General features: G+C 52.0%; 1 protein-coding gene across 1 annotated transcript in view; it reads right to left on the bottom strand.

The window, feature by feature from the left end:
• LOC147090607 (phosphatidylinositol 4,5-bisphosphate 3-kinase catalytic subunit alpha isoform) overlaps positions 1 to 25,101 on the bottom strand; it is a 154,338-nt gene that overhangs the window by 7,494 nt on the left and 121,743 nt on the right. Inside the window, exons 13-19 of the mRNA XM_085977379.1 lie at positions 23,578 to 23,742; positions 20,323 to 20,426; positions 16,945 to 17,116; positions 15,407 to 15,513; positions 13,934 to 14,055; positions 11,615 to 11,693; positions 5,262 to 5,432 (exon numbers count right to left, since the gene is read on the bottom strand). Of these exons, the coding sequence (XP_085833505.1) occupies positions 5,262 to 5,432; positions 11,615 to 11,693; positions 13,934 to 14,055; positions 15,407 to 15,513; positions 16,945 to 17,116; positions 20,323 to 20,426; positions 23,578 to 23,742 (920 nt within the window). The remainder of the gene's footprint in view (positions 1 to 5,261; positions 5,433 to 11,614; positions 11,694 to 13,933; positions 14,056 to 15,406; positions 15,514 to 16,944; positions 17,117 to 20,322; positions 20,427 to 23,577; positions 23,743 to 25,101) is intronic.

Below are 25,101 nucleotides of genomic sequence, written 5' to 3'. Positions count from 1 at the left end.
TGTCTGGCTATTTGGCCACGGGGGCCATCATAGTCAAAACTGATTCCGCCCTCACCTGGTGCCCATGTACCTGCCCTTTCCCACATGGGTCGCTGATCAGGAACAGGGCCCCTGGGTTAGGGATTAAAGCCCCTACTGCTGCCCCAAACTGGGGGGGGTGGTGGGGGATTGGGACTGATCTGAATGGTTTAGTGTCATCCTGAACAGTCCAGATACCTACAGAGCCTCAACATGCTGCACTTCTACTGTACTTGAACCATTTCCCCCCCCCCCCCAGCTCGCCTGAGCTACACTGCTGACATTCCCACTAAAGTGCTTCTTTTGGATGTGAGCGAGTGTGGGCACATGGAACTCAGTTAATCCAGCTTCCGAAAGGTGTTCATGTTTAGCTCATTCAATATAGGGAGGGAAAAAAAGGTGGCTGGCATCATTAGAGAGCAAGAGTGAGAGCTAGATTTCACTTAGCAACAGCCGGTAGTCGCAACCAACTGGCCTTGGATATGTTCATAATAGAATGTTTAGATTAGAAATGTTATATTTATAAGAACATGAGAAACAGAAGCAGGCCATTCGGCCCTTCGAGCCTGCTCCGCCATTCAATAAGATCATGGCTGATCCTCTATCTCAATACCATATTCCCGCTCTCTCCCCGTACCCCTTGATGCCTTTTGTGTCTAGAAATCTATCCATCTCCTTATTAAATATATTCAGTGACTTGGCCTCCACAGCCTTCTGTGGTAGAGAATTCCACAGGTTCACCACCCTCTGAGTGAAGAAATTTCTCCTCATCTCAGTCCTAAATGTCCTACTCCGTATCCTGAGACTGTGACCCCTCGTTCTCGACCCCCCCCCAGCCAGGGGAAACATCCTCCCTGCATCCAATCTGTCTAGCCCTGTCAGAATTTTATACGTTTCAATGAGATCCCCTCTCATTCTTCTAAACTCTAGTGAATACAGGCCTAGTCAACCCAATCTCTCCTCATACGACAGTCCTGCCATCCCAGGAATCAGTCTGGTGAACCTTCGCTGCACTCCCTCTATGGCAAATATATCCTGAAGGCCCGGCCGCCAATGGTGGAGCGATGGAAATCGGGGGATGCGCAAGAGGCCAGAATTGGAGGAGTGCAGAGATCTCGGGGGGTTGCGGGGCTGGAGGAGGTTACAGAGATAGGGAGAGGTGGGGTGGCAGCGAGGCTGTGGAGGGATTTGAAAAGATTAGAATTTTAAAATCGAGGCGTTGCCGGACTTGGATTGTGCATTGGGGTGAGCTTGAAGCCAGCTTAAACCGATGGGATGAAGTATTCTCCCTCCGCCAGTGTCCTACATGATACAAGTTTGGAAAGCCTCAAATAACCTTCTAATGGAGACAAGCACACAATATAGACTGAGCTAGCGTTTGCCCTAAGCGGCCATGAAATTGCCTATCTTACTCAGAAAGGCCACAATGATGACTGACATGGGTAATGAGAATGTCACACTGGGGCAGTCGGAGATGGACTTTCGAGCCTGGGGAAAGACCCCTTGTGGACAGACTGGACGTAACTTCACTCTGCCCTGAACGCCTGCTGAAAACTAGAAAGCCCTGGTTAGGCCACAACTGGAGTATTGCGTCCAGTTCTGGTCACCACACTTTAGGAAGGATGTGAAGGCCCTTGAGAGGGTGTAGAGGAGATTTACCAGAATGGTTCCTGGGATGGGGGATCTTAGCTACAAGGACAGGTTGGAGAAGCTGGATTTGTTTTCATTAGAGCAAAGGAGGTTGAGGGGTGATTTGATCGAGGTGTACAAGATTATGACGGGTTTGGATAGGCTAGATGGGGAAAGGCTGTTCCCACTAGTTGATGGCACAAGGACTAGGGGACACAGATTAAAGGTTTTGGGCAAGAGATACAAGGGGGCTGTGAGGAAAATCATTGTTACGCAGCGAGTGGTGAGGACCTGGAACTCGCTGCCGACGGAAGTGGTGGAAGTGGAGACACTCAATGTTTTCAGGGGGAGACTGGATAGGCACTTGAGGGAAATAAACTTGCAGGGCTACGGGGAGAGAGCGGGGGAATGGGACTGACTGGATTGCTCTACAGAGAGCCGGCACGGACTCGATGGGCCGAATGGCCTCCTTCTGTGCCGTTAAGACTCGATGATGTGCATTTCCACAGCGCCTTTCACGACCCTGGATGAGTGCAGCTCCAACAACACTCAAGAAGCTCGACACCATTCAGGACAAAGCAGCCCGCTTGATTGGCACTCCATCCACCACCTTCAACATTCACTCCCTCCACCACCGGCGCACCGTGGCTGCAGTGTGTACCATCTACAAGATGCACTGCAGCAACTCGCCAAAGCTCCTTCAACAGCACCTTCCAAACCCGCGACCTCTACCACTTAGAAGGACAAGGGCAGCAGACGCATGGGAACATCACCACCTACAAGTTCCCCTCCAAGCCACACACCATCCTGACTTGGACCTGTATCGCCGTTCCTTCACTGTCGCTGGGCCAAAATCCTGGAACTCCCTTCCTAACAGCATTGTGGGTGTACTTACACCACACGGACTGCAGCGGTTCAAGAAGGCGGCTCACCACCATCTTCTCAAGGGCAATTAGGGATGGACACTAAATGCAGGCCTAGCCAGCCAGCGACACCAACATCCCATCAATGAATTTTTTAAAAAGGACGTCCCAAAGGGCTTTACAGCCAATTTTGAAGCGTGGCATCTGTTACAATGTAGGAAACGCGGCAGCCAGTTTGCGCACAGCAAGCTCCCACACGCAGCAATGTGAAAATGACCGGATTATCTGTCTCTTATTAGTGATGTTGGTCGAGGGGATAAATATCTGCACTGGGAGTGTCAGCCTAGCTTATGTGCTTAAATCTCGGCAGTGGGGCTTAAACCCACGTCTTTCTGACTCAGAGGAGTCTAACAAAGAACAATAGAATGACTTGCATTCGTGTGGCACCTCAGGGCATCTCACACAAACCATCTCAAAGCACTTCACACACAATCGACTCTAATAGTGACTGTTGTGTCGGCAAGTGCGGCAGCCATTTTTGCGCACGGCAAGATCCCACAAGCAGCCACGAGGTGACTGGCCTGGCAATCTGCCTTTTTCCGGACTGAGGAAGGATTGTTGGCCAGCGTGCCAGGGGAACTCCTGCTCTGCAGACAGGACCTTCACAATCGGCCTGAATTGGCAGACAAGCCTCAGTTCAATGGATCAAGCCCAGGACAGCGCAGCGCTCCCTCATCACTGCATTCCACTCAAGACCCTGAACAGCTTTGCTACAACTATACAAAGCCCTGGTTAAAGAAGGAAGAAAGACTTGCATTTACATAGCGCCTTTCACGACCACCGGACGTCCCAAAGTTAAACCACACCTGGAGTGCTGCGTACAGTTCTGGACACCGCATTTAGGGTTAGGGTTAGGTTTCGGGTAACCCTAACCTTAGGAAGGATATATTGACGTTGGAAGGAGTGCAGCACTGATTCACCGGAATGTTACCAGGGCTCCAAGGGTTAGGTTATGAGGAGAGATTACATTAACTAGGATTATATCCCCTGGAATATAGAACGTTAAGGGGTGATTTGATTGAGGCTTTCAGCATTTACCTCAACTCCACTTTCCTGCACTATCCCCATATCCCTTAATATTTAAAAATCTATCGATCTCTGTCTTGAATATACTCAACGACGGAGCCTCCACAGCCCTCTGTGGTAGAGAATTCCAAAGATTCACCACCCTCTGAGTGAAGAAATTCCTCCTCATCTCAGTCCTAAATGGCCGACCCCTTATCCTGAGACTGTGACCCCTGGTTCTAGACTCTCCAGCCAGGGGGAACATCCCCCCTGCATCTACCCTGTCGAGCCCTGTAAGAATTTTGTATGTTTCAATTAGATCACCTCTCATTCTTCTAAACTCTAGAGAATATAGGCCCAGTGGGTAGCACACTCGCCTCTTGAGTCAGGTTTTTTTTTTTTAAATTCGCTTATGGGATGTGGGCGTTGCTGGCCAGGCCAGCATTTATTGCCCATCCCTAGTTGCCCTTGAGAAGGTGGTGGTGAGCCGCCTTCTTGAACCGCTGCAGTCCGTGTGGTGAAGGTGCTCCCACAGTGCTGTTAGGGAGGGCGTTCACGGATTTTGACCCAGCGACGATGAAGGATCGGCCGATATATTTCTAAGTCAGGATGGTGTGTGGCTTGGAGGGGAACTTGGAGGTGGTGGTGTTCCCATGCGCCTGCTGCCCTTGTCCTTCTAGGTGGAAGAGGTCGCGGGTTTGGGAGGTGCTGCCGAAGGAGCCTCGGTGAGTTGCTGCAGTGCATCTTGTAGATGGTACACACTGCAGCCACGGTGCGCCGATGGTGGAGGGAGTGAATATTTAGGGTGGCGGATGGGGTGCCAATCAAACGGGCTGTGGGTTCAAGTCCCACTCCATGGACTTGAGCACAAAAATCCAGGCTGACACGCCAGCGCAGTACTGAGGGAGTGCGGCACTGTCGGAGGTGCCGTCTTTCGGATGAGCCATTAAACTGAGGCCCCGTCTGCTCTCTCAGGTGGATGTAAAAGATCCCAAGACCACTATTTCGAAGAAGAGCAGGGGAGTTCTCCCCGGTGTCCTGGGGCCAATATTTATCCCTCAATCAACATGACAAAAATAGATTATCTGGTCATTATCACGTTGTTGTTTGTGGGAGCTTGCTGTGCGCAAATTGGCTGCCGCGTTTCCCACATTACAACAGTGACTACACTTCAAAAAGTACTTCATTGGCTGTAAAGCGCTTTGGGACGTTTGGTGGTCGCGAAAGGCGCTATATAAATCGAAGTCTTTCTTTTTAGTCTACTCAAGCTCTCCTCATAGGGCAATCCCCCCATTCCCAGGAACCAATCTGGTGAGCTTATGATAAGAATATCTAGAGACTAGAAGGGTTATGCTTACCACATCAAAGCCACGGGTTTTTTTAAACATGCATCTAACATTGTTGATATATGTTGAAGAAAATGTAGACTTGTGTCTTTGTACATAGTATGCAGTAGCCAGAGACTACCATATAAGGCAATGCCAGTTCCAGTTTGATAAGAAAACAGTGTATAAATATAAGCTTATCCCCTTGTTCAAGCAGGAGAAGGAACTCATGCCTAGGTACGCATGCTCTAGCTGTAACTATACTCCACTTGGAAATTGTTTTTTATGCTGAAGTTAAAGAATAAAACGATTACAACCAGAAGACTGAACAACAGCGAGGAAGGGTTGAAACCAGACTTACGCTTCCCCCTTGTTCTTGTCCTTTAGCCATTGGTGCAGTGTGTGGCTGTTGAACTGGAGCGCCCCCTTCAGGCCACCCTTGCACTGGATCTGCATGATCGTGTGGGAATTCCGCACGGCCTCAATCAGCCCCACGCAGTCTCCTATCGACAGACAGCCATAGGGCAGCATCCTGGGAGCAACAAACTTAGCGTCAAAGCCTGCACCAATCACGAACTAGAGGTTGAGAGTATGTTGGTACATGAGGCTGGGAAAGATCTCTTTGCCGAGAGAGTGAGATAAAGAGCGAGAAAGAGAACACCAGAGGGGCGAGCTTCACTGGGATAGTGAGAGTACTAGAGGGCCAAGCTTCACTGGGGATGAGAGTACTAGAGGGACGAGCTTCACTGGGGGAGTGAGAGTACTAGAGGGACGAGCTTCAATGGGAATGAGAGTACTAGAGAGACGAGCTTCACTGGGGGAGTGAGAGCACTAGAGGGACGAGCTTCACTGGGATAGTGAGAGTACTAGAGGGACGAGCTTCACTGGGAATGAGAGTACTAGAGGGACGAGCGTCACTGGGGAGAGTGAGAGTACTAGAGGGACGAGCTTCACTGGGGGAGTGAGAGTACTAGAGGGACGAGCTTCACTGGGAGAGTGAGAGTACTAGAGGGACGAGCTTCACTGGGAGAGTGAGAGTACTAGAGGGACGAGCTTCACTGGGAGAGTGAGAGTACTAGAGGGACGAGCTTCACTGGGGGAGTGAGAGTACTAGAGGGACGAGCTTCACTGGGAGAGAGAGTACTAGAGGGACGAGCTTCACTGGGGGAGTGAGAGTACTAGAGGGACAAGCTTCACTGGGAGAGTGAGAGTACTAGAGGGACGAGCTTCACTGGGGGAGTGAGAGTACTAGAGGGACGAGCTTCACTGGGAGAGTGAGAGTACTAGAGGGACGAGCTTCACTGGGGGAGTGAGAGTACTAGAGGGACGAGCTTCACTGGGAGAATGAGAGTACTAGAGGGACGAGCTTCGCTGGGAGAGTGAGAGTACTAGAGGGACGAGCGTCACTGGGGAGAGTGAGAGTACTAGAGGGACAAGCTTCACCGGGAGAGTGAGAGTACTAGAGGGACGAGCTTAACCGGGGGAGTGCGAGTACTAGAGGGACGAGCTTCACTTGGAGAGTGAGAGTACTAGAGGGACGAGCTTCACTGGGAGGGTGAGAGTACTAGAGGGACAAGCTTCACTGGGAGCGTGAGTGAGAGTACTAGAGGGATGAGCTTCACTGGGAGAGTGAGAGTACTACAGGGACGAGCTTCACTGGGGGGGAGTGAGAGTACTACAGGGACAAGCTTCACTGGGAGAGTGAGAGTACTAGAGGGACGAGCTTCACTGGGAATGAGAGTACTAGAGGGACGAACTTCACTGGGAGAGTGAGCGTACTAGAGGGACGAGCTTCACTGGGAGAGTGAGAGTTCTACAGGGACGAGCTTCACTGGGGGGGGAGTGAGAGTACTACAGGGACGAGCTTCACTGGGGGAGTGAGAGTACTAGAGGGACGAGCTTCACTGGGGAGAGTGAGAGTACTAGAGAGACGAGCTTCACTGGGAGAGTGAGAGTACTAGAGGGCCGAGCTTCACTGGGGGAGTGAGAGTACTAGAGGGACGAGCTTCACTGGGAATGAGAGTACTAGAGGGACGAGCTTCACTGGGAGAGTGAGAGTACTAGAGGGACGAGCTTCACTGGGGAGAGTGAGAGTACTAGAGGGACAAGCTTCACTGGGAGAGTGAGAGTACTAGAGGGACGAGCTTCACTGGGGGTGTGAGAGTACTAGAGGGACGAGCTTCACTGGGGGAGTGAGAGTACTAGAGGGACGAGCTTCACTGGGGGAGTGAGAGTACTAGAGGGACGAACTTCACTGGGAGCGTGAGAGTACTAGAGGGATGAGCTTCACTGGGAGAGTGAGAGTACTAGACGGACGAGCTTCACTGGGAGCGTGAGTGAGAGTACTAGAGGGATGAGCTTCACTGGAGGAGTGAGAGTACTAGAGGGACGAGCTTCACTGGGAGCGTGAGTGAGAGTACTAGAGGGATGAGCTTCACTGGGAGAGTGAGAGTACTAGAGGGACGAGCTTCACTGGAGGAGTGAGAGTACTAGAGGGACGAGCTTCACTGGGGGAGGGGGAGAGTACTAGAGGGACGAGCTTCACTGGGGGAGAGTGAGAGTACTAGAGGGACGAGCTTCACTGGGGGAGAGTGAGAGTACTAGAGGGATGAGCTTCACTGGGAGCGTGAGTGAGAGTACTAGAGGGCCGAGCTTCACTGGGAGAGAGTGAGAGTACTAGAGGGACGAGCTTCACTGGGGGAGTGAGAGTACTAGAGGGACGAGCTTCACTGGGGGAGTGAGAGTACTAGAGGGACGAGCTTCACTGGGGGAGTGAGAGTACTAGAGGGACGAGCTTCACGGGGAGAGTGAGAGTACTAGAGGGACGAGCTTCACTGGGGGAGTGAGAGTATTAGAGGGACGAGCTTCACTGGGAGAGTGAGAGTACTAGAGGGACGAGCTTCACTGGGGGAGTGAGAGTACTAGAGGGACGAGCTTCACTGGGAGAGAGTACTAGAGGGACGAGCTTCACTGGGAGAGTGAGAGTACTAGAGGGACGAGCTTCACTGGGAGAGTGAGAGTACTACAGGGACGAGCTTCACTGGGGGAGTGAGAGTACTAGAGGGACGAGCTTCACTGGGAGAGTGAGTACTAGAGGGACGAGCTGCACTGGGAGAGTGAGAGTACTAGAGGGACGAGATTCACTGGGGGAGTGAGAGTACTAGAGGGACGAGCTTCACTGGGGAGAGTGAGAGTACTAGAGGGACGAGCTTCACTGGGAGAGTGAGAGTACTAGAGGGACGAGCTTCACTGGGGGAGTGAGAGTACTAGAGGGTCGAGCTTCACTGGGAGAGTGAGAGTACTAGAGGGACGAGCTTCACTGGGGGAGTGAGAGTACTAGAGGGACGAGCTTCACTGGGAGAGTGAGAGTACTAGAGGGACGAGCTTCACTGGAAGAGTGAGAGTACGAGAGGGACGAGCTTCACTGGGAGAGTGAGAGTACTAGAGGGACGAGCTTCACTGGGAGAGTGAGAGTACTAGAGGGACGAGCTTCACTGGGAGAGTGAGAGTACTAGAGGGACGAGCTTCACTGGGAGAGTGAGAGTACTAGAGAGACGAGCTTCACTGGGAGAGTGAGAGTACTAGAGGGACGAGCTTCACTGGGAGAGTGAGAGTACTAGAGGGACGAGCTTCACTGGGAGAGTGAGAGTACTAGAGGGACGAGCTTCACTGGGAGAGTGAGAGTACTAGAGGGACGAGCTTCACTGGGAGAGTGAGAGTACTAGAGGGACGAGCTTCACTGGGAGAGCGAGAGTACTAGAGGGACGAGCTTCACTGGGAGAGCGAGAGTACTAGAGGGATGAGCTTCACTGGGAGAGTGAGAGTACTAGACGGACGAGCTTCACTGGGAGCGTGAGTGAGAGTACTAGAGGGATGAGCTTCACTGGAGGAGTGAGAGTACTAGAGGGACGAGCTTCACTGGGAGCGTGAGTGAGAGTACTAGAGGGACGAGCTTCACTGGGAGAGTGAGAGTACTAGAGGGACGAGCTTCACTGGGAGAGTGAGAGTACTAGAGGGACGAGCTTCACTGGGAATGAGAGTACTAGAGGGACGAGCTTCACTGGGGGAGTGAGAGCACTAGAGGAACGAGCTTCACTGGGGGAGTGAGAGTACTAGAGGGACGAGTTTCACTGGGAGAGAGAGAGTACTAGAGGGACGAGCTTCACTGGGAGAGAGAGAGTACTAGAGGGACGAGCTTCACTGGGAGAGAGTGAGAGTACTAGAGGGACGAGCTTCACTGGGAGAGTGAGAGCACTAGAGGGACGAGCTTCACTGGGAGAGAGTGAGAGTACTAGAGGGACGAGCTTCACTGGGAGAGAGTGAGAGTACTAGAGGGACGAGCTTCACTGGGGGAGAGTGAGAATACTAGAGGGACGAGCTTCACTGGGAGAGTGAGAGTACTCGAGGAACGAGCTTCACTGGGAGAGTGAGAGTACTAGAGGGACAAGCTTCACTGGGGGAGTGAGAGTACTAGAGGGACAAGCTTCACTGAGAGAGTGAGAGTACTAGAGGGACGAGCTTCACTGGGAGAGTGAGAGTACTAGAGGGACGAGCTTCACTGGGAGAGCGAGAGTACTAGAGGGACGAGCTTCACTGGGAGAGCGAGAGTACTAGAGGGATGAGCTTCACTGGGAGAGTGAGAGTACTAGAGGGACGAGCTTCACTGGGAGAGTGAGAGTACTAGAGGGGAGAGCTGCACTGGGAGAGTGAGAGTACTAGAGGGACGAGCTTCACTGGGGGAGTGAGAGTACTAGAGGGACGAGCTTCACTGAGAGAGTGAGAGTACTAGAGGGACGAGCTTCACTGGGAGAGTGAGAGTACTAGAGGGACGAGCTTCACTGGGAGAGCGAGAGTACTAGAGGGACGAGCTTCACTGGGGGGGAGTGAGAGTACTAGAGGAACGAGCTTCACTGGGAGCGTGAGTGAGAGTACTAGAGGGACGAGCTTCACTGGGAGAGTGAGAGTACTAGAGGGACGAGCTTCACTGGGAGAGAATGAGAGTACTAGAGGGACGAGCTTCACTGGGAGAGTGAGAGTACTAGAGGGACGAGCTTCACTGGGAGAGTGAGAGTACTAGAGGGACGAGCTTCACTGGGGGAGTGAGAGTACTAGAGGGACGAGCTTCACTGGGAGAGAATGAGAGTACTAGAGGGACGAGCTTCACTGGGAGAGTGAGAGTACTAGAGGGACGAGCTTCACTGGGAGAGAGTGAGTACTAGAGGGACGAGCTTCACTGGAGGAGAGTGAGAATACTAGAGGGACGAGATTCACTGGGGAGAGTGAGAGTACTAGAGGGACGAGCTTCACTGGGATAGTGAGAGTACTAGAGGGACGAGCTTCACTGGGAGAGTGAGAGTACTAGAGGGACGAGCTTCCCTGGGGAGAGTGAGAATACTAGAGGGACGAGCTTCACTGGGAGAGCGAGAGTACTAGAGGGACGAGCTTCACTGGGAGAGTGAGAGTACTAGAGGGATGAGCTTCACTGGGAGAGTGAGAGTACTAGAGGGACGAGCTTCACTGGGAGAGTGAGAGTACTAGAGGGGAGAGCTGCACTGGGAGAGTGAGAGTACTAGAGGGACGAGCTTCACTGGGGGAGTGAGAGTACTAGAGGGACGAGCTTCACTGAGAGCGTGAGAGTACTAGAGGGATGAGCTTCACTGGGGGAGTGAGAGTACTAGAGGGACGAGCTTCACTGGGAGAGCGAGAGTACTAGAGGGACGAGCTTCACTGGGGGGGGAGTGAGAGTACTAGAGGGACGAGCTTCACTGGGGGAGTGAGAGTACTGGAGGGACGAGCTTCACTGGGAGAGTGAGAGTACTGGAGGGACGAGCTTCACTGGGGGAGTGAGAGTACTAGAGGGACGAGCTTCACTGGGAGAGTGAGAGTCCTAGAGGGACGAGCTTCACTGGGAGCGTGAGTGAGAGTACTAGAGGGACGAGCTTCACTGGGAGAGTGAGAGTACTAGAGGGACGAGCTTCACTGGGAGAGTGAGAGTACTAGAAGGACGAGCTTCACTGAGAGAGTGAGAGTACTAGAGGGACGAGCTTCACTGGGAGAGTGAGAGTACTAGAGGGACGAGCTTCACTGGGGAGAGTGAGAGTACTGGAGGGACGAGCTTCACTGGGAGAGTGAGAGTACTAGAGGGACGAGCTTCACTGGGTGAGTGAGAGTACTAGAGGGACGAGCTTCACTGGGAGAGAATGAGAGTACTAGAGGGACGAGCTTCACTGGGGGAGAGTGAGAGTACTAGAGGGACGAGCTTCACTGGGAGAGTGAGTACTAGAGGGACGAGCTTCACTGGGAGAGTGAGAGTACTCGAGGGACGAGCTTCACTGGGAGAGTGAGTACTAGAGGGACGAGCTTCACTGGGAGAGTGAGAGTACTCGAGGGACGAGCTTCACCGGGCGGGGGCGGGGGGGGTGGGGGGGCGGGGGTGAGAGTACTCGAGGGACAAGCTCCGTAGGAACAGCTGTCAGTTCCTGGAGTTAGCTGGAACCCGCAACATTCTGACAAAGAGGCGAGAGAGCGACTGCAGAGCCAAATTAGTCCAAAGCGCTGTACAATACTGGATGCGTGTATCGAACATTGTATGTCACCACACTGGCTGAGTGTGGCAGGGTACCATTCCATACTGGTGCATCTGTCGAACAGACTGGACGTGGCAGTATTAGGCTGTTCAGGGTGGACGTGTACAGGGCTCATGTCTGCACATACCTGAGGTCCAGCCCCTGATTTTGCCAGATGTTCTCCATGATTCGAATGATCTGCAGTGTCAGCATGTCCTGCCGCAGGTCTGTAACGGGGAAGACAGTCGTTTACAAAGCAGAATCACTCCTAATCGCATGACTCCGCATAATAGCCTGAGCCTACTCCCTTTTCACAGAGACGTAACCACCCTGTTTATACCCAAGCCCTGGCTTCGGGTGCAGGGCTGGAATATCAAAGGAGGCGGCCTACGAGTCTCGGGAAGCAGCGAGCGCTCACCTCGCGAGGCGGTTCAGTTCACGTGGGGGCAAAACTTCCGACGCGGGATCTCCGAGCAACTACACATCAGGAAGCGCAGCCGGCCTGTTGTGGATTATTTTAAACCAACACTCGACACAAGGTTTTCAGATCGATAGTCAAGTCGTCTTAATTACACCGGTGGGGGGACAGTCTGCTCTGTCTTAGCCAGACTTCTCCAAATTGTTACAGCAAACACATTTTTATACATTAAAATACACATGTCCGGCTCATGCTAAATTCATTCTTGCAACCTGATTGGATCTTGGCCCACATGCACCTTCATGGATTGGTTACAAATCTTAATATATAAACATGTTGACATGAATCAGTCATTCATGAAAGAAAGACTTATGAAATAATACTGAGCGGCCTACGGGTGGTGCTGTCCAGGGAGAGTATAAATACTCTGGCACGGGCTCAGCTTGCGCAGGACAATCTTAACAGGAACTAGTGAAGGACACAACTAGACCTCCATGTTGTAAAACAGTTGATTAAAGCTTTGTTTAACGCTTAGAGCAAGTGCCTTGTAGTTTTCTTACGTCACGTGTGTAAGCTGCCTCCTCAATCAATCACTCAAACTGCTGAATGCTAATTAAAAGATACCTTGGAGTGCGACCTAGGTAATAAAGCTGTTAAAGGCAGTTGAAATGCTGGACATCCTGTCTCCATTTAATTGTTTTACAGGAAACTTTTTTTTAATCCGGCACCGACGGGACCGACGTGGTGCCGGTTCATCAAAAATTCTGGATAACCGAAAGCTATAGTAAAAGATACGGAGAGCTGAGAGCGCCGTATAAAGCAACAAACCCTGTTGCTTAGCAACAAGTGCAGAACAATGGCCACAAGTTCCAAGCGTCTCTGTAGCTTAGCAACAGCTGCAGCCACACCCTTGCACAGCAACAGCTCGAGGAAGGCAAGTAGAATATGAAGTAAAACTTACCTGAACCTACTCCTGAATTTTGCCGGTTAACCGAGATTTCTGGTTATTTAGGTGCCGGTAAATCGAAAGTTTCCTGTATTTCTCTTCAAAGGTCAGCTATCTTGGCCGTATCTTTATAGATGTGGCCTTTCATGTTAGCACCTGTCTTTCTTACACCAGTCAGTGAAACTGCCAGTAGTCACTTTAACTCTTTCCCCACTGCACGGCCCCGCAGGGTAAAGAGGGCGCAACTGGGGTGCCCGCAATGCCAGACCTAGACCGGGTGGAAACGGAGCCACAGCGGAAACGGGGCGCGGGCAGCATGCGGCGGTTTTTAAACCATCGGTTGAAAGAAAACCCACAACGAATGCGAGGTGGGGCGGGGGTGGGGGGAGATTTCAAGATGTGTTAAAGCAGAACGGGAATGCGCTACCCCCACACCCACTCCCCCCCCCCCACCCTCCGCCGTTACGCCCGCCTGTGTCACGCCTCGCCTTGCAGACCCTCGCTCCTCGCCGCTGTCCGCGATCGCCATTATGGTGGGCGGGAGACACACACTTAAACGCAGATTCTCCCTTTGAAAAAGGAAGAACTTGCATTTATATAGCGCCTTTCACGACCTCAGGACGTCCCAAAGCGCTTCACAGCCAATGAAGTACTTTTTGAAGTGTAGTCGCTGTTGTAATGTGGGAAACGCGGCAGCCAATTTGCGCACAGCAAGCTCCCACAAACAGCAATTAAATAAATGGCCAGATCATCTGTTGTTTTTTCTAAAGTGATGTTGGTTGAGGGATAAATATTGGCCGGGACACCGGGGAGAACTTCCCTGCTCTTCTTCCAATAGTGGCCTTGGGATCTTTTACGCCCACCCTAGAGAGCAGACGGAGCCTCGGTTTAACGTCTCATCTGAAAGAAGGCACCTCCGACAATGCGGCACTCCCTCAGCACTGCACCGGGAGCGTCGGCCTGGATTATGGCCTCGAGTCTCTGGAGTGGGACTCGAACCCATGACCTTCTGACTCCGAGGCGAGACCTGACGGGTTTAAGGCGGGAGGGACTACAGATGATTGACGGGTGGAGAGAGGGACGTGTTGGGCTGCAAGGCTCACCATCGCCGTTCTTGAAGATGATCTCGTTGTTGGTGAAGAGGAGTTCCGACATAATGTCCGGGTTTTCCCAGTTCAGCCAGAGGGGCCTCTTAGCCGAAGACATGATCCTGCACTCCTCCAGTCTGTAGGAATGAGAGAAAGACAACTCAGAGCATGTGTGTGACAAGCAAAATCAGGCTGCACCCTCACGTAAAGCTGTAGGCCTCCCGCCCCCTCCCTCACGTGAACAAAACAGTCCCTTTAAGTCTTGCATTTACAGGAAACTTTGTGCTATCCGGCACCGACGGGACCGAGCTGTTGCCGTCCCATCAAAACTGCCGGACAAACCAGCGCTAATGTTGAAACATACGGAGATTTTGAGCTTCGTATCTGCCAACAAACCCTGTTGCTTAGCAACAGCTTCTAAACAGTCGGCCGTACCTTGCAAGCGTCTCTGTAGCTTAGCAACAGCTTCAGCAAGACCTTGCAGAGCCTGACTGGTGAAAAAAAAGCAACGAAAAGAAAAAAAACCCTAACGAAACGGCTCCTGATTTTTGCCGGTGGCTCGAGCATTCCGGACAGTTAACCTCCGGATAAACCAAAGTTTCCTGTATGTAGCGCCTTTCACGACCTCAGGACGTCCCAAAGCGCTTCACAGCCAATGAAGTACTTTTTGAAGTGTGGTCAGTGTTGTAATGTGGGAAACGCAGCAGCCAATTTGCGCACAGCAAGCTCCCACAAACAGCAATGTGATAATGACCCGATAATCTTTTTTAGTGATGTTGTTTGAAGGATAAATATTGGCCCCAGGACTCCAAGGAGAACATCCCCCCTGCTCTTCTTCCAATAGTGGCCGTGGGATCTTTTATGTCCAGCCGAGAGGGCAGACGGGGCCTCGGGTTTAACGTCTCATAGTCGCTGTTGTTTAAGGAGAAGGATAGCAGGGGAGAGAAGGAGGTGGGGCCGGGGTGAAGTGTTTCCTGTTCAAAGCTCTCCTCCTAGTCTTGTAATCATGGAGTATCTCTTACAATCTGAGTTACAGAGGGTCAACCGATGTGCACAGAGGTCAGGAATCGTAGTCATTGGCCCCCTTGACTTTCTGTGCCTCACGGAGGGAGTGGGGGCAGTGGTAAAGCCGTGTAGGCCACAAGCCTGAATTCTCGTTCTGTGCTCCCGTCGGGTGACGCTCTGTCCGGGAGTGCTCAATCGGAAAACAAATTCTTACATTTTTACAAAGTGCTAAATGATTCCCCCCCCCACCCCCCACTCCCCTCACACCCACCCACCCCTAGGTCTGTTTGGAACCTCCTGCAGACTGGCGTTTGACCACCTCCCCGTTTGGTGGCAAGAGGTCGAAGGTCAGTCCTGTCTTGGATCGACTTTTTCCCCCCTCCCCCCGGAGGAACCCCTCGTTGAATTCCCCGCCCCCCCCTCCACAACAGGCCAATGCCGAGGGGAGTAGAGGGAGCTGCTCCCCCCTCCCCTGGTGGTTACCTCAGGTTGCCCAGCTGATGCACGGGGTTGAGGGGGCAGATAAACCCCTGCAGCGCCTCCATGTAATCCGGGCGGCTCATCTGCTCCACCAAGAACTTCATCTGCATCTGGGGGAGGGAGAGAAGAGATTTCAGCAACAACGCAGTCAACCCTGCCGCTCAGCAAACAACACACACCTGTAACATGGTATCATACAGCACAGCAGGCCATTCGGCCCATCGTGCCTGTGCCGGCTCTTTGAACGAGCTCTCCAGTTAGTCCCACTCCCCCTGCTCTTTCCCCATATCACTGCAATTTTTTTTCCCTTTCAAGTATTTATCCAATTCCCTTTTGAAGGCTACTATTGAATCTGTATCCACCACCCCTCTATCGGGCAGCACGTTCCAAATCCTAACCACACGTTGCGTAAAAAAGCTTTTCCCTCACGTTGCCTCTGGTTCTTTTGCCAACCACTGTAAATCTGTGCCCTCTGGTTATCGAGCCTCCTGCCATTGGAAACAGCTTCTCCTTATTTACTCTATCAAAACCGTTCAAAATTTTGAACCACCCCCTTAACCTTCTCTGCTCCAAGGAGAACAATCCCGGCTTCTCCAGTCCCTGAAGTCCCTCATCCCCGGTGCCATTCTAGTAAATCTTCTCCGCACCCTCTCTAAGGCCTTGCCATCCTTCCTAAAGTGTGGTGCCCAGAACTGAACATAAGAATCAGGAGCAGGAGTAGGCCATACGGCCCCTCGAGCCTGCTCCGCCATTCAATATGATCATGGCTAATCTTCTATCTCATCTCCACTTTCCTGCACTATCCCCATATCCCTTGATTCCCTTAATATCCAAAACTCTATCGATCTCTGTCTTGAATATACTCAACGACTGAGCCTCCACAGCCCTCTGGGGTTGAGAATTCCAAAGATTCTCCACCCTCTGAGTGAAGAAATTTCTCTTCATCTCAGTCCTAAATGGCCGACCCCTTATTCTGAGACTGTGACCCCTGGTTCTAGACTCCCCAGCCAGGGGAAACATCCTCCCTGCATCTACCCTGTCAAGCCCTGTAAGAATTTTGTATGTTTCAATGCGATCACCTCTCATTCTTCTAAACCCTAGAGAATATAGGCCTCGTCTACTCAATCTCTCCTCATAGGACAATCCCCCCATCCCAGGAACCAGTCTGGTGAACCTTCGTTGCACTCCCTCTATGGCAAGTATATCCTTCCCTAGGTAAGGAGACCAAAACTGTACACAATACACCAGGTGTTGTCTCACCAGGGCCCTATAGAATTGCAGTAAGACATCTTTACTCTTATACTCAAATCCTCTTGTAATAAAGGCCAACATACCATTTGCTTTCCTAATTGCTTGCTGTGCCTGCATGTTAACTTTCAGTGATTCGTGTACAAGGACACACAGGTCCCTCTGAACACCAACATTTCCCAATCTCTCACCATTTAAAAAATACTCTGCTTTTCTATTTTTCCGACCAAAGTGGATACTCCAGCTGGGAGTCGAACCGGTGTTTTAGTAAGGTTCAGCATAACCTACGCTACCTTCTGCGTCTCGTCCTTCTTCTCCTGTTTCAGGATGTCCGTCAGGTTGATGAGTTTCTCCATGGCCTCCACCTGCCGGATGAGGTGTTTCAGGTACATGCCGCAGGCACGGCAGAAGGACTCCAGCAGTAGGCCGAACCTCTGGCTCACCGTCTTGTTGTGCATTTCGGACCTGTGGGGGGGGGGGGGGGGGGGGTGGGGGCGAGTGGTGGGTCAGTGGGGTCGCTTTGGCACAACGCATGATGCTCAATACATACAGGCCACAGCAGGGACAATCTTTCTCTTTGTACACGCACCTCTCCCTATCTCAGTCACCTCCTCCAGACCCACTCGAGACTTTTCCAGTGCAGTGCTGAAGGAGTGCTGCACTGTCGGAGGTGGCGTCTTTCAGAGGAGACGTTACAACAACAACAATTTTTATATAGCGCCTTTAATAGTAAAACGTCCCAAGGTGCTGCACAGGAGTATTTTAAGACAAATGAGATTTGACACCGATCCACACAAGGATAAGTTAGGGCAGGTGACCAAAAGAGGTAGGTTTTAAGGAGCGTCTTTAAAGAGAGAGGTAGAGAGGTGGACAGTTTAGGCAGGGAGTTCCAGAGCTTAGGGCCCAGGCAACAGAAGGCACGGCACCAAAGGTTGAGCGATTATAATCAGGGATGCTCAAGAGGCCAGAGTTAGAGGAGTGCAGATATCTCGGGGGGGGTTGTGGGGCTGAAGGAGATTAGAGAGATAGGGAGGGGGGCGAGGCCATGGAGGGATTTGATAGTTAAACCGAGGCCCCGTCTGCTCGCTCAGGTAGATGTAAAAAAATCCCGCGGCACTATTTCGAAGAAGAGCAGGGGAGTTATCCCTGGTGTCCTGGACAATATTTATTCCTCAACTAACATCACTAAAAGATGATCTGGTCATTATCACATTGCTGTTTGTGGGAGCTTGCTGTGCACAAATTGGCTGCTGTGTTTCCTACATTACAACAGTGACTGCACTTCCAAAAGTGCTTCATTGGCTGTAAAGCACTTTGGACGTCCTAAGGTCGTGAAAGGCGCTATAGAAATGCAAGTCTTTTTAACCGCCCTCCGAGATCTCCATTCTCCTCCGATTCTGGCCTCTTGTCCACCGCTCACTCCCTTCGCCCCACCCATTGGCGGCTGTGCCTTCAGCCATCTAGGCCCCCAAGCTCTGGAATTCTCTCTCTCTGTGTGTCTCTCTCTCTCCCCGTCTCTCTCTCTCTCTCATCCCCCCCCCCCCCCCCCGTCTCTCTCTCTCTCTCTCTCTCTCTCCCCGTCTCTCTCTCTCTCTCTTCCCCGTCTCTCTCTCTCTCTCTCTTCCCCGTCTCTCTCTCTCTCTCTCTTCCCCGTCTCTCTCTCTCTCTCTCTCTTCCCCCCCGTCTCTCTCTCTCTCTCTCTTCCCCCCCGTCTCTCTCTTCCCCCCCGTCTCTCTCTCCCCCATCTCTCTCCCTCTCTCCCCCCCGTCTCTCTCTCTCCCCCCCTCTCTCTCTCTCCCGTCTCTCTCTCCCCCGTCTCTCTCCCATCTCTCTCTCTCCCCCCCATCTCTCATCTCTCTCCCTCCCTCGTCTCTCTCTCTCTCTCCCTCTCTCTCCCTCTCTCTCTCCCCCATCTCTCTCCCTCTCTCTCTCCCCATCTCTCCCTCTCTCTCCCTCTCTCTCTCCCCCATCTCTCTCCCTCTCTCTCTCCCCATCTCTCTCTCTCTCACCCCATCTCTCTCCCTCTCTCTCTCCCCCCATCTCTCTCCCTCCCTCTCTCTCTCCCTCTCCCCCCCATCTCTCTCCCTCTCCCCCCCATCTCTCTCCCCCTCTCTCTCTTCCCCCATCTCTCTCCCTCCCTCTCTCTCTCCCTCTCTCCCTCTCTCCGTCTTCCTTAAAACCTACCTCTCTGACCAAGCTTTTGTTCAAATGTCCTCATGTGGCTCGGTGTCAAATTTTGTTTTGATAACGCTCCTGTGAAGCGCTTTGAGACGTTTTACTACGATTTCCTTTACTAGCACTGGGGTTTTTTCGGCCTCTCATGGGAGGTTACGCGGCTGCGAGGGGGAGGGAGGGAAGGGGTGGGAAGTGTCTCATCATCATGGTGTGTGGGGCAGACTTGATGGTCTTCTCCTGCCTGCCAATTTCGTATGCTCGTATATAAATGATGGCGAGTGATGCTGGCAAGGCCGGCATTTATTGCCCATCCTTAATTGCGCTGAGCAGGTGATGGTTGGGCCTTCTCCTGGCCATTCTTGATATAACGGAGTGACTTGCTAGGCCACTTTACAGGTCCATGGAGAGTCAACTGGGTAAGGATGGCAAGTTCCCTTCTCTGAAGGACATTAGAAAGAAAGACTTGCATTTATATAGCGCCTTTCACGACCTCAGGACATGTCAAAGCGCTTTGCAGCCAATGAAGTACTTTTTGAAGTGTGGTCACTGTTGCAATGTAGGAAACACGGCAGCCAATTTGCTCCCACAAACAGCAATGTGATAATGACCAGATCATCTGTTTCGGTGATGTTGATTGAGGGATAAATATTGGCCCCAGGACACCGGGGAGAACTCTGCTTCGAAATAGCGGCCGTGGGATCTTTTACATCCACCCGAGAGCGCAGACGGGGCCTCGGTTTAACGTCTCATCCGAAAGACGGCACCTCCGACAGCGCGGCGCTCCCTCAGTACTGGCACCGGGAGGGTCAGCCTAGATTTTTGTGCTCAAGTCCCTGGAGTGGGATTCGAACCCACAACCTTCTGACTCCGAGGCGAGGGTGCTACCCACTGAACCACTGGCTGACACATTGGGTTTTTAAACAACAACCCGGCAGTTCCCATGGCCATCACATGCCAGCCCACAGATCACCAGCGTTATTGGATGTACTCCTGCTGTGATTTGAACGCCCAACACTTAGGTTGCTAGTCCAGTGTCGTTAACTACTACACTACCATCCCCACAACGGGGTATTGGTCCGCTGTTGGGGGGAGGGGGGTTACCCTCAGGCAGCCTCGCCTAAGTGGGCCATTCTTTACGAGAGAGCCCGGACCATCACCGACGATGCTATTCGACAGTGGAAGCCATCACAGCATCTCACCCGACCCCGAGACTAGTTCATTACCCTGAAGGGGCGAGTGCCTGGAATGTGGGATGTTCTGCTCTGCAGGGGGTCAGCGATACCCCTGGGGTGGTGGAAGAGGCAGAAGGGAGGAAGCTTTACTTATGGAGCCAAATATTAGTAATAATTCTGATTTGACCAGTTTCCGTCGGGCTCAGCTCAGCAGTGTGAGCGATTCTAAAGTGGCGAATAAGTTCTGCTACCCGCATCCCACGATAGCCTGGCATGGCCTGTATCCCGTGGCAGCCTGGCATGGCCCGGGGGTCACATACTCACTTTAGATGCCAGAAGAAGAAGTGTCCAATCCTCTGATTCGTTAAGGCCTTCTTCAGCAGGAACCTTCCCAGCGGGTTGTCCAGATACTGCTCGTACTTCAGGACCTGCCGAGAAAACCCGGGGCAAACAGGTGAAGCAGGGATCGCGAGAGCCTCCCAGTTACCACCCTCCCACCCCATTCTCACCTGGAGTCTCCACAAAACCCTCCATTTCTCACATGCAGTCTCCCCAAATATCTCCCATTTCTCACCTACAGTCTCCCCAAATATCTCCCATTTCTCACCTAGTCTCCCAAAATATCTCCCATTTCTCACCTAGTCTCCCAAAATATCTCCCATTTCTCACCTCCAGTCTCTCCAAATAGCTCAATTTCTCACCTGCACTCTCCCCAGTTCTCAGCTGAAGTCCCCTCAATTGCTGCCCGTACTCTCTCCAGTTTCTCCGCCCCCCACCCCCCCCAACCACTCCCCACCCCCTCATTTCCTAGCTGGAATCTTCCCAATTCCCTTCGCCAATCCTCATTTGGAATTCCCCCCCATTCTCGCCAACAGTCTCCCCAATACTCACCCGCAGTTTGCCCAATTCTTCCCCCCATTTCTCACCTGGAGTCTCCCCAACTCCCCCCACACCCCATCAACTTCACACCTGGAATCTCCCTTCACCAAGTATGTGGGCTATTGCAAATCGACGTGCCCTGCATATCCCATCTGATTCCCAGCTTCCTGATTTTCAAGGAGGATTAAAAAAAAGGAGAGGCTTATAATACAGGCCGGTGAGCAGGGTAGAGGCCCTATGTCAGAGCGCCCTTATTTTTAAATCGCGTGTAGCCCTGCGCTGAACCTTTTATAGTGAAGAGATTGCCTGCATCAAGTTAGTCAGTGTCCCGCATATAAAAACTTCAATTAGGTCACAGTTCGGTCCCAGCTGGAATAGTGGGCGCGATCTTGCAGCCCCGGGGAGGCGGGTCTGCCGGGAAAATGGCAGAATCTGGGGGCGGGTCCCCATCCCGCCCCCAACCCACCTCCATGCCATCTTGCCAGGAGGCGGGTAGCCGACCCGCGCCGGGTCCCGTCTCCTTGGAGGCGGGAAGGGGATTACAGCCACTTAACTGCCTGTTAGCAGGTAGTTAACAGGCAGATAAGAGGATTATCCCCATTTTGCCCACTCAAGTGCAGGCTTCCCGAAGGCTGCGAACCCCGCCAGGGTCACCCAGGCGAGTAGTGGGTCTGCGGGGGTCGAAGGGGTGCAAAAGTGCGCTGTGAAGGTAAGTGATGGGTGCAAGTGTGGAGAGGTAAGTATGTGAAGGTGAGTAGAAAGTGTTAGAAAAAGTTTACTTACCTTTGTTTCTTCCTGCAGGCTTCAGTCGGTGGGTATGCGGAGAGTCTCGCACCTCCGCGGTAGAGAGGACAGATGGCCGTTGCATTCTCCAACGCAGCAACCATCTAATTTCTGCTAAAGAGGTTTGATGAGTCTTGAATTCAAGAACTCATCAAACTACAGAGAATGTCAGTGTTTGACAGCTTCACAGAGCTGTCAAACGAAGATGAAACGTCATACGCTGACGTCCTCTGTAACCGGCTTTCCCTTAATTGGCCTGCTAAGCCCGCTGGGCGGGCTCAACAAGGTCGATCAAGGGAAAATAGTGCGAGTTGGCCAGAAGTCGATGGAGACGGGACTGAAACCTGACAAGCTGGAGTCCTGCCTCCAAAAGCTCCCCATTGGCAAAAATCCAGCCCACTGAGTGTGTCCAATTCTAGGACAGGGTTACTTTAGGAAGGATGTCAAGGCTGAGAGAGGATGCAGAGGAAACATAGAAGATAGGAGCAGGAGTAGGCCATTCGGCCCCTCGAGCCTGCTCCGCCATTCAATGCGATCATGGCTGATCATCCAAATTCAGTGCCCGGTCCCTGCTTTCTCCCCATATCCCTTGATCCCTTTAGCCTTAAGAAATATATCCAACTCCTTCTTGAATATATTTAATGAATTGGTCTCTACTGCCTTCTGTGGTAGAGAATTCCACAGGTTCACCACTCTCTGGGTGAAGAAATTCCTCCTCATTTCTGTCCTAAATGGCTTACCCCTTATCCTTAGACTGTGACCCCTGGTTCTGGACTCCCCGACCATCGGGAATATCCTTCCTGCATCTAGTCTGTCTAGTCCTGTTAGAAATTTATAAGTTTCAATGAGATCCCCTCTCATTCTTCTAAACTCCAGTGAGTATAAGCCCAATCGACCCAATCTCTCCTCATACGTCATTCCTGCCATCCCAGGTATCAGCCTGGTGAATCTTCGCTGCACTCTCTCCATGGCAAGAACATCCTTCCTCAGATAAGGCGACCAAAACTGCACACAATACTCAAGGTGTGGTCTCACCAAGGCCCTGTACAACTGCAGCAAGACATCCTTGTTCCTGTACTCGAACCCTCTCGCTACGAAGGCCAACATACCATTTGCCTTCTTAACCGCCTGCTGCACCTGCATGCTTACCTTCAGCGACTGGTGCACAAGGACACCCAGGTCTCGTTGCACTTCCCCTTCTCCCAATCTATTGCCGTTCAGATAATAATCTGCCTTCCTGTTTTTGCCACCAAAGTGGATAACCTCACATTTATCCACGTTATACTGCATCTGCCCATGCTTCTGCCCAATCACCCAACCTGTCCAAATCATCCTGGAGATTCTCGGCATCCTCCTCACAGCACACACGCCCACCCAGCTTTGTGTCATCTGCAGGAGAATTACCAGAATGGGTACCAGGGACGTGGAGAGACTAGAGAGGCTGGGATTGTTCTCCTTAGAGCAGAGAAGAAGGTTAAGGGGAGATTTAATAGAGGTGTTCAAAGTTAGAGGTAAATAAGGAGAAACTGTTTCCACTGGCAGGAGGTAACCAGAGGACACAGATTTAAGGTAATTGGTCAAAGAACAAGTGGGGGAGATGAGGAGAAATCGATTTACACAGCGAGTTATGATGATCTGGAATGCGCTGCCTGAAAGGGCGGTGGAAGCAGGTTCAATAGTCACTTTCAAAAGGGGAATTGGATAAACACTTGAAAAGGAAAAATTTGAAGGGCTGTGGGGAAAGAGCAGAGGCGGAGTGGGACTAATTGGAGAGCTCTTTCAAAGAGCCGGCACAGGCACGATGGGCCAAATGGCCTCCTTCTGTGCTGTGTGATTCTATCACGTGGTTAGGGGTCATTTTAAACAGGCCACAGATGTGACGGGTGTGGTTTCCCCCCTCCGCCCCCCTCCACTCACTTGAACCAGCTGGATGAGGTACTGAGACAGGCGGTCGTCAGTCAGCCCTTTAACCAAACACTTCACCGCAAACTCGCGCACCATGGGGTCGGGGAAGTTGCAGTCCAGCAGCTCCAACGCCTGCTCTGGTTTAATGAGAGGCCAGTCCTTCAGCAGGCAGTACATCTGGTGAGAGAGAAACCGTGGTGAGAAAGAAGCGAGGGAGGGAAGCAAACAAGTGCTCGCCTGGCTGGCCCTCCCATCCTTGCATGCTCCGTAACTGCCCCAGTGTCCCCTAACTCGCACCAAGTCCCGTTCACGCGTCGTCCCAGCCCACCACGCCCGCTGACCTACGTTGTTGGCTCCAGGTCGGCAATGCCTTCAATTTTAAAATCCTTGTTTTTCCCAAATATCCTCCACGGCCTCGCCCCAACCCCTTCCCCCACCTCTAACCTCCTCCAGTCCTACAACCAATGTCCCCGCTAATTTTCTTTTGGGAGCGTGGCCCCTTTAAGGGGCCGAGCGGCCCATTCAAACTTCTGCGCACGCGTGCGGCTTTTCCGATTGAGAAACCGGCAAGCAGTCTGCGCGGGAGCTTCAGACAGCCGCGCGGCTCAAACGGGAACATTGTCGACAACCCTCAGAGATCTCTGCACTCCTCCGATTCTGGCCTCTCGCGCATCATCCCCCCCCCCCCCCCCCCCAATTTCCACCGCTCCAGCACTGGCGGCCGTGCCTTCAGCCGCCGAGGCCCTAAGCTCTGGGATTCCCTTTGATAACGCTCCTGTGAAGCGCCTTGGGACGTTTTACTAGATTACAGCGCGCTGTATAAATGCAAGTTGTTGGAAAAATAAAAATCCGACAGGACAGTCTCGGGGTCACACTGCATCTGTACGTTAGCAGCCAGTCTGTGACCTTATTTATAGATTATTTTAAATCTTTGTACGCGCACACTTCCTGTTGTCATGATTTTTCGTCACTTTTCATGTCAACATTTAACATTGAAACTGCCGATGTAAACACTTACAATGGAAATCCTGTATGTAAACATAAGGGCCTGGAATTTGTCCAATGAGGCGAGATTGAGTCGATCAGGGTCTATATTCTCTGGAGTTTAGTAGAATGAGAGGTGATCTCATTGAAGCAAGTAAGATTCTGAGCAGGATTGACAGGGTAGATGCTGAGAGGCTGTTTCCCCTGGCTGGAGAGTCTAGAACGAGGGGGCACAGTCTCAGGATAAGGCGTCGGCCATTTAGGACTGAGATGAGGAGAAACTCAGAGGATTGTGAATCTTGAATTCTCTGCCCCACAGGGCTGTGGATGCTCAGTCATTGAGTATATTCAAGGCCGAGACAGATAGATTTTTGGACTCTCGGGGAATCAAGGGATATGGGGATAGTGCAGGAAAGTGGAGTTGAGGTAGAAGATCAGCCATGATCTTATTGAATGGCGGAGCAGGCTCGAGGGGCCTTACGGCCCACTCCTGCTCCTATTTCTTATGTTATCAATTTGCGGTCAACGGCGAAGCAACGGCCTTCGCTGCAG

This window comes from Somniosus microcephalus, unplaced genomic scaffold (assembly GCF_052327205.1).
Source record: "Somniosus microcephalus isolate GS21.2 unplaced genomic scaffold, FLI_Smic_1.0 unresolved_chr4, whole genome shotgun sequence".
Classification (NCBI taxonomy): domain Eukaryota; kingdom Metazoa; phylum Chordata; class Chondrichthyes; order Squaliformes; family Somniosidae; genus Somniosus; species Somniosus microcephalus.
The sequence above is the reverse complement of the archived record's forward strand: the minus strand, read 5'-3'. Positions and strand labels throughout refer to the sequence as shown.